Source organism: Cygnus atratus, chromosome 2 (assembly GCF_013377495.2).
Source record: "Cygnus atratus isolate AKBS03 ecotype Queensland, Australia chromosome 2, CAtr_DNAZoo_HiC_assembly, whole genome shotgun sequence".
Taxonomy (NCBI): Eukaryota; Metazoa; Chordata; class Aves; order Anseriformes; family Anatidae; genus Cygnus; species Cygnus atratus.
Genome location: NC_066363.1, coordinates 80,250,927 through 80,260,301, shown reverse-complemented (window position 1 = coordinate 80,260,301; position 9,375 = coordinate 80,250,927). Strand labels below are relative to the sequence as shown.

At 53.4% G+C, this 9,375-nt stretch overlaps 1 protein-coding gene across 2 annotated transcripts in view; it reads left to right on the top strand.

Moving 5' to 3' along the window:
- The first annotated feature begins 3,878 nt into the window (after positions 1–3,878).
- The window catches only part of BCL2 (BCL2 apoptosis regulator), a 92,516-nt gene continuing 87,019 nt past the window's right edge, over positions 3,879–9,375 (top strand). The window contains exons 1-2 of one of the 2 annotated variants that reach the window (XM_035552670.1): positions 4,510–5,005; positions 5,352–6,145. In XM_035552670.1, the coding sequence (XP_035408563.1) occupies positions 5,561–6,145 (585 nt within the window). In that variant the 5' untranslated portion in view covers positions 4,510–5,005; positions 5,352–5,560. Of the gene's footprint in view, positions 6,146–9,375 lie in introns of both variants that reach the window. The other variant, XM_035552668.1, reaches the window with a different exon arrangement.

Here is a 9,375-nt window from a genome sequence, read left to right as displayed (position 1 = left end):
TTATCCTTTTTAAAGCTGATTTGAGGGAAGTAGTGAAAATGAAGTTTGTTGGTCTTTATCTCAAGGCATTTACTCAAAAGTGCTTTCCCTTTTTTTTCACTTTAAGAGAGAATTTAACAAGCGTAAATAAAAGTTCATGGGTCAGAGGTGAAAGTTTCCATTTGTCCAGCACATCCTTCCCCTTTCCCATTCTTCTAGGGATGCAAAGGAGCCGTCTCCTTTGCTCTTCTGCTGTTCTGACTGCGGGCTTGGTTGATTCCCTTCTCCACAACAGAAAGAGAAATCACACAAATGTGTCGGTAGCTTGCAGGCGGTGGGGGGACAGCTCAGGGAGCGTGAAGACAAGACCCGACTGCCACGTAGTGAAATAGAGGCGTCAAGGGGAAGGATTTCCAGCGGTGCCCATCGGGCCTGTTAGACCAGCTGGCTGCAGCCGTTTTGCCTCCCTCCACCTGTTGCATCTTGGCAAGAAGTAAAGGTGGGTGAGGGATGAGTACAGTGAGAGGGGTCTGAAAGGCAGGAGCTGTTTGGACCCTACGGATGCTACCTCAGCATCTCAGGCCACTGCCTTTCCTGGAAAGCACAATGAAGGCCCCATGAAATAAACTGTAAGTGTAGGTTAAGTGGGCTTTCAACTTTTTACAGTAGCTTTCTGTGCTCTGCAAGCACTTCAGACAAGAAGGATCCGCTCTGCACCCATAACATTTGCAGCACCGGGAGGATGAAAGGCAATCTCCCGTTTCAGGAATGCACTCTGCAGAAGTGCTCATTTGTTCCAGTTAACCTGCTGCTGTCCCGGGTAAAAATGAGAAAAACGTTCATCCAAACTTCAGGGATGCTACTTTTTCCTTTTAATTTTGCACACAGAAAACCTTTTTAAAAAGTATTTCGTACCACAGCCCCTAGCTGCTGCCTGGATAGCAGTGTCAGGCAGCACCGAGCAAAACAGATGAGGTGCTATTAGCAATAAATGGTGCTACGCAGTCAATAGCAAGGAATTAAATGCACGCAGGCAGGTCTCTGAAAGAGCATTCTTTTCAAGGCATTTCGTGCGGCTTGGCAAAGATACCGTAGGTCTGTGGGTGTCATGGTCTCATGGACAGAAACAAATGCACAAGGTCACGCAGTCAATAGCTACTTTTAGGCAGGGCAAGGCGCAGTGGTAGAACAGGCAGCTCCGGCAGGCACGAGCGTGTGCAGAGCAAACACAGGCCGGCGTGGAAAGGAGAAGCACCGAACGCCGTGAACGGAGAAACCCAGCTGAAGCGTAGCTGTGGCTGACGGAGGCAGAAGCCCCACTGGACACGCCACCAGCTGGCATTTACAGTGCCACTGGCTGTACGGGGAGCAGCCCGGGGATTGAGTCCCGTCACACGGAGCAAACGTACACCCCACTTACCTGATGGCTGCTCAGGCAGCCCTTTAAGCAATTGCTTTTATGCAACTTGCCTGCTCGCGAGCATGGGAAATAAAAAAGGCGGGCAGGTCACCAGGAACCGGGGCTGCTGTTGAAATCCTGTTGATGTTAACACAAAGACAGAGGGAAAAGATGCTCCCCTTGCAGCTTGTCACAGAGCAGGCATTAAGAAATTTCCTAGAGCACTTGTCAGCAAGGCATCGACCGTACGTCTTGCATCTGGGAGGCCATCAAAGAATCAGCAGGCTTTGCAGAGTCCTCCCCGTTTGGTCAGTTGCCTAAATACAGGTGAGGAAGCTGGCTCACCAAAATTATCTGTCCTTTACGCTGCCAGGCCTGACTGATACCCGTTGTCGATGCTCCTGTCCCTGTTAATGCTCAGGTGAGCTGCTTTCATCCGAGCTGCTGCTCGTCTTCCTAATTTAGTTCCGATCTTTTCTGCAGCTGCTTCTTTTTATTCGTCTGATAAACTTCAGTGGGCCCACTCGCATGAAGACAGACGTGTGCATGGAAGGCTCTGCAGGATCAGATGTTTAGCAGCTGATGTGTTATACTGCTGCCTGAAAGCACAGTGGTGATTTCTTAACTGACTCTATGCGTTCATTTCATGTTCCTTGTTACATCCTGAGCCTCTCTTGCTGCTTTGTTCTATATACCCCCCAAAAACATGTTGCCTGCATTTTGGATGCCTTTTTAACTGCTGTTTTATCCTGCTGAGCTCAAACAAACAAGGCAAAAACCAGTACTGTAATGCAAACTTGTGAAACTTTAATACACGCTCATCACCCACTCAGGTGGCATTATAATTGGGTTCAAGATGCCGCTCCCTTCAATTGCAGGCATAAATGCAGGTCAGCTGCAATGCATTGGACACGTCAAGGAAAAAAAAAAAAAAAAAAAGACTTTAAATGCACTTTTTTTTTTTTTTAACCAGAGCCCAGTTTGTCGTTCCTCAAGGCACAGTTTTTGTTTCCCATGACTCACCCTTAATACCCAAGTTTAAAGCGAGCAGTTCCTAGGATTTTTCTCTTGTGTTTTTCATTTTTTGGTATCAGCTGTGTTCAGTATTAGCAAGCTTTCCTGTCAATCACGACCGCTGGTTTTGTATTAGACTTTCAGAAAGGCTGGGATCTCTCATTGCTATAGCAAAGTGCTGAATGTTGTGGGGGAAGGAAGCATCCTTACTAAACCCACTCCAAACAGAGCAGCTCATGAAGTTTTGCTGTACCTGTTGCTATCAGAAATCGGTTACAAATTCTAAAACTATTTTCCTGTTCACATGTTCTCTGGTCGTTCTGATGGTCTTACATGTCCCCTCACGCGAAATGCCCTAAGCAAATCCCGTGGCATTTTCCACGCCTCCTCATCAGGAGCGATGCTTCTGTGCATCCCCAAAGCCTTCCCTGCGGGGGGCTGCCGCTCAGCATCCAGGCACCTGGCCACGCCGGGAGGGGACACAGGGGACGCCTCCTTCCCTCTCCCGGCAGGAGGGAGGAAAAATAATACTGCTGGGGGGCCAGCGGCGGCCGCTGGGTGGCAACAGCATCCCGCCGGGGCTCTGCCGCAGGGTGCCGGCTCGGGGATGTGTGTGTGTGGGGGGGTTCCCTGAAGCGAAAGGGGGCGTCCTTGCTGGGGGTGGGGGGGCTTTTCGTCGGCAGCTCCCTCCCCAGGAGCTTTATCCTGCTGCCGGGCAGCTCTCGGAGTGGGGGCCGGAGGGAAAAGGGGGGGTGAAGGGGCAGCATCCCTGCCCTAGGGCTCCCCCGTCGAAGCAAATGCCCGGTCACGGCTTAATTCATGTGTGTTTTTTTTCCGGGGGGGGGGGGGGGGGGGGGGGTCATACACGGGATTGTCATCCCCATCACCCTCGGGTGGGCTTGAAGACAAAACCAGGCAGGGCAATAATAACCTCCTAAGCAGAGGGAGGTGCTGAGCAGCTCCTCGCCCCCCTTTCCCCTGGGATTTCTCCCCACCTCCCGGCCCGGCACCGCTCGTCCCTGCCCTTCGCCCCCGAGCAGCTCCTTGCCCTCCTTTCCCCCCTGAAGCCCCCCCGGGCCGGCTGGGGGGACATGGGGCGCCCCCTCCTGCAAAAAGCCCTAAAATTCCCCTTCCCACGGGCAGCAGCAGCAGGTGCGTGCCGGGGCTGCAGCGGGGGCAGCCCCCGGGGGCTTTTATGGAAGGGGGCGCTTCGGTTTATTCCTCACCACCCTTAGCTTTTTTTAATTTTTAATTTTTATTTTTTTAATTTTAATCTCTTATTTTGAAACAAACCCGTGCAGCCGCAGCAACCTCGGGGGGGCGGCGCGGACCCACCCGCCGCTCTGCCGGCCCCCGCCGCCCGCTTCCTCGGGGGAGGAGGAGGAGGAGGAGGAGGAGGAGGAGGAGGAGGAAGAGGAGGAGGAGGAGGAGGAGGCCACCGCCCCGCCCCGCCACCGCCCCGCCGCCGGCCCCAGCCCCGCGCCCGCCGCGATGGAGGGCGGGCCCGGGCGGCGCGGGGCTGCTCGCCCTCTCCCCCTTTCCTTTTTTTTTTTTTTTTCTTTTCACCCTTTTTTCCTTTTCCTATATTTTTTTCTTCAGCCGCCCTCCCACCTTTCCCCCTTTTCTTGAATGAACCGTGAGGCGGAGCTCTAGCAACCCACCGCGGCCGGAGCCTCCCCCCCACGGGGCTCCGCTCCTCCCCGCCTCTCCCCGCCCCCGCTGCGCTCCGCTCCCCCTTCACCCCCCTCCTTTACCCCCCCCCCCCCCCCCCCCCCAGCCTCCCGGAGCCTCCCGGAGCCGCCGCCGGCAGCAGCAGCAGCGCGGAGCGCCCGGAGGAGCCGCCCGGAGCCTTGCGCGGAGCTTGCGCCGAGGTTGCGCCGAGGTTGCGCGGAGGCTGCGCGGGCGGGCGGGCGGCCGGGCAGCGGTGCCCAGCGGTGCCCATCGGCGGCGGTCGCGGCCCGTCCGCGCCCCTCGTCGCCTTCTCCTTCCTCCTCGGGTACAAAAGCTGCTGGGGAAATGGCATTATTTCTGCCCGGGGCCACGCTCGCGAGCCGCTCGCCTCTTTTTTTAAAAAAGCAAAACCGCCCTACGCTCCTCCTGGTGAAAAAGAATTGATTTCTTTTTTTTTTTTTTTTTAAAAAAAAAAACATATTTTCTCTTATTTTTTATTTTTTTATGTGTGCGTGTGTGTGTGTGGAAGCGCTGGGCTCCTGCGATCGGTGTCTGAATGAAACTACGTAAATGCATATGCCCGTACGTTGCACTGGAGGGAAAAACGGAGCACTTCTGCGAGAGCCTGCCTTCAAATGTGCTTCAGCTGGTCTCCAGGATTTTCCGTCTCTCCGGGGCTGTTCGCCTCCCTGGGCTCCGAGGCGGGATTTTCTGAGCTTTGACAGATCTCCGGAGATGCCTGTTTAAACGGGAGTCTGGGAAAAAACATTGGAAATCGTAGCGATCCTGTTTTTTTTTGCCCCTTTCCCATCCCCTCGGTGACTTGAAGCATCAAAGCGGCCGGAGCTTAACGTTTCTGAAGACTTGGCGATGTTTGGGTTTTGTCGTTGCTATTTTTTTTTTTAGAGGAAACTTGACAGAGGAACATATTTATAGTCCCAAGTAAGTACTTTACAGAGGAAATTTAGTTTGTGTAACTTAAAAGAGCGGTGTCGAGGTTTCTAGCTTAAAGGGCATTGGATTAACGTTCATCCAAGGCTGCTTAGCAGATCGCGTTGAATTGCAGCTTTGACGGTGTGCGTTCGCCCGCTCCTCCGTGTCCCCGGTAGCTCGGCACCTAGGGGAAAATGCACCTGATTTTGAATAAGTATAATATTTTTTAAAATGTGTCTCAGCACCAAGGAGGAAGTGTTTTCTAAAGTAGGTTTATAATAAGTAATAAATGTGCGTCTGGAAGTAAAGTATTTACAGCGTTTTTTAACCCGTATTTATACCGTGCATCTCAAAGCGAGGAGGCAACACTGAGAAGACAAACGTACCTCCGAGACCCTGGGAACTCCCCCACGTCACCATGAATGAAACCGTGCCCGATACCGTAACTGGATTATAATTTTTGGTGTTATTAAATTTATTATTATTGGCTGCTTTACTTTTTTGGGTTCATCCTGCTCCTCTTCTTCCTCTCTCCCTTCCTCTTGCTGCTCCCTCTCGGAAATCATGGCTCATCCCGGGAGAAGAGGCTACGATAACCGGGAGATAGTGCTGAAGTACATCCACTATAAACTCTCGCAGAGGGGATACGACTGGGCTGCCGGCGAGGACAGGGCGCCCGCGCCTACGGCTCTCGCTCCTGCTGCTGCTGCGGTTGCTGCTGCTGGGACTCCTTCCCGCCACCGCCCTGCCGGGCTGCTGTCCCCGCACCCCGAGCCCCCCGGCTCGGCTGCTGCTAGCGAGGCGCCCCCGGGCGAGGGGCTGCGCCCCGCGCCCCCCGTGGTCCACCTTGCCCTGCGCCAGGCCGGGGACGAGTTCTCCCGCCGCTACCAGCGGGACTTCGCCCAGATGTCCGGCCAGCTGCACCTGACGCCTTTCACGGCCAGAGGCCGCTTCGTGGCCGTGGTGGAGGAGCTCTTCCGAGACGGGGTGAACTGGGGCCGGATCGTGGCCTTCTTCGAGTTCGGCGGCGTGATGTGTGTCGAGAGCGTCAACCGGGAGATGTCTCCCCTGGTGGACAGCATCGCCGCCTGGATGACCGAGTACCTGAACCGGCACCTGCACAACTGGATCCAGGACAACGGAGGCTGGGTACGTGCCCTGCGCTTTGCTTTCCTCCTCCGATGGCCCACGGCTTTGGGGGCTCTGGGGCGGCTCTGGGGCTCACGGGTGCCCACGTGTGCTCACCTCAGTGCGAGCCTCGGGACGCGAGGTTTGCCTCCTGCGTCTTTGTGCCGGTGTGGGCCTTCTGCTGGCTCCTCTGCTGTCGGGTGTCACCTGATGGTGCGGCTGCAGTGAAATGGTGTTGTTTGTTTTGTGGAGGGGGGCAGCTGCAGCTCCCTCCTCAGGTGTCGAAAGGCCAAGCAAGGTGTCCTTTCCATTGGAGGGCTCCGCTTTCCCATCACCTTCACCCACCGGTGGCATCAGCCCTGGCCAAGGCTTGTTGCAACGCAGCATGGGAAGGGGTTGCAGAGGCTGGGATTGGGCAAGGGGGGTGGCAGGTCCTGGGTGTGGGGACCATGTGGACATCCCTGCATGTTGGGGTGATGCACCGTGCACGGCGAATGTGGGGACATGGTGCTAGAGGCAACCAAATGGGCAGGTGACTGCTGGTGCCAGGGTGGCAGCTGGAACAGGGCTCCGTGGCAGAGGATATTTCTGGGGTGAAAAATCTGTCTTTGTCTCACCATAAAACAAAGGTGCTGGGAGACGGGTCCGTGGGATCGTTCCGGAAAAATTAGTGTTTGTTGTGAAGTCAAATGCGGCTACGTTTCCGGGGTAGAAATCACTTCTGGCTGAGGTTGGTTTTAGCATCATCCAGAAAGGGAAGATTTCCACTTGTGGAAAATGGACAGCTTTTATACTCGTAGTCAGTCAAGCACCCTCCCTTTCTCTCTCTCTCTTTCCAAAATAAATAACCACATTTGGAAGTGGAAGGGTATTTCTTTCCTTTTTCCGCTATTAATTGACATACTGTGACAAAATGTGGTCCCAGCCACTCTCCCGCAAACCAAACCTGCTGAACATATATATAGCTTGCAAAATTAATGTGTTGGGGTGAGACCAGGCAACAGCCGTACCAAAGAAGAAACTTTACGTACGGGCTGAGAGCAGGCATCAGTCACCTGGAAATGGAGGTGTGCTGGCCAGGAGATCGTTAATTCCAGGCTCGGTCTCCTGTGAAATACAGGCAGCGAGAGGAATCGGTTGCATGGCATGCCTTTGGGAGGTGTGTGTGTGAAGGAATGGAAAATACAGCGTGTGTTTCCCAGTTAGCATGGTTTGTAAGCCCAGCGTTTGCAAAGTGTTAAATTTTCAATCTTTGGTCCCTTGCTAGCTTAGCATTACGCTCGGTGGCGTGCGCCCACATTGACCGTCTATTAAAACATGAAGGCATTGCTTTCCCTCTGCCGAGCCCACCTGAGCCGAGGGCGCGAGTGTCCGGGGATGTGGGGGACATCAGCATGCTGCCCCGGTGGAGGGAGGAAGACTTCGGGGCCTTCTTCTCAGCCGAAATCTCCCAGAGGGTGCTGCAGGTCCCTGGCTGCCAGCTGCGCTCCAGGCGGGACCGTCCGCCTCTTCTCCCGCACTTCCACCCAGAAAGAAAAAACTCACAGCTCGTGGGGCCAGGAGGGGGAGCAAAAAATGTGTGCACGCACGTGCGTGTCTGTCTGTCTGTATATACACGGGCAGGCATGTGTGGGTGTGTATGTGTGTATATATACGTGTGCACGTATGTATAGGAAGTGACTCCAGCACCTAGTGGTTCGGACCACGCTTGGGAAGAGGGAGACCTGTGCTCTGATCCCCTGTGTCACAGATCACTGCCCGGGGGTTGCTGCTGTTGTTTTTTTTTCACAAAGCAGATGCTGAGGTGGGAGCTGGGGGTTGGGAAAGAAGAGAAAAAAAAATCAGTAAAGAGTTCAGGCTGCCGGAGAGCTTCGCTGGTTAAAACACGAGTAGCGAAAGGGTTAGGGATTTCCAGCTTGCTCTTCTGGGCTGGGATGCCTAACTTGTGCGTAAGTCCCACTTCAGGCTGGAAGCCCGTTTGTGGAGCTGGGGCCCACGGCTTGCTGCAGAGCCAGTGAAGTCATCCTGTTGACTCCAGCGAGCTTTGGATCAGATCTGTAAGCATGCTGGAGATGCGTTGTCCTGTGGGCGTAGTGTATGAGGAGAAACGTAAGTAATGAATAAAAATGCGAATGTAAACGGACAGGTGTTACCAGGAATGATTGGCCAGATAAGGTGAATGCTGCAGCTCTTTCCTGATGGTTAGAAATAGAAGTAACTTAAACTAGAATCACTAAATGCCTTTAAAAGGCAAAGATGCTTCTTATCGACAGCCATTTAGCTGTTTATTGAGGTTTCCTATAAGCAAAAGCTCCTGATGCTGGGTGCATGTGATGCCACTTACTGCTGCGTGTTATTTGCAACATGCATATGGAAGAAGATGTGCAAAGTAGTACCCCACGGTGGTTTTTGCCTGAATGGTTGGTACCTCTGAGTCATTTGGTTAGTATTAAGCACAGGCAAAATCTTCTAGCTTGTTACAAAGAGTTAAAGACTAAATGAAGTTTCAAGTGCAGCTCTTGGGATCCTCCCTTCAGCCAGAAGAAATCAAGGATGGCATGGGGCACTGGATCTCTGGATCCTTTTTTTTTCCCCTCCTAGTTTTCAGGACACATCAGTGGAAAAGCATGCTTTAACACAACTCTGTGAAGTACTCAGTCTTCAGCTTGCCACTTGTACCATGCCCTGCATGCAAAGCTCATGACAGTGTCATCAGTGGCTCTTCCTAAGCAGCTGATCACCTTGTAGGTGGCTGCGCTTTGGAGGACCTCAGCGTAACCTTATGCAACATCTCTGTATCACCCAGGCTCCCTGGTGTCTGCTTTTGTAGCCCCGTCTACTGCTTCATGTCTAGCTTCCTGGCATGCTGGGGATTTGTGGGCTTATGAGAGGCCGTGCAGCATCAGGATAAGGTTTAGGAAGCGAGCGTTGCAGTTAGTCATGAGTGTGTGTTACACAGCAAGCACACTGGACAGCGCGTGTGCGCTTTCAGGCTATTGTATGGGCCTGGGGCTTACACCCAGGTCTGAAGCTAGGTTGAAGTGTCTTCGTTATTAACCTTCCTATTCTGAATCCGTTTTGGCAACGTGTTGGCCGTGTGTTTTCAGAAGGATGTGAATCCTTCGTGTTATAAGGAAAATGGAGAAGGAAAGAAGCGTATCGGAGCACAGGCTGGGAGGGGATGTAGCTGGTGGAGTGCATACCTCAGCCCTCGCCAGACATCCACTGCTGGCGGTGCCTGGGGATTAACA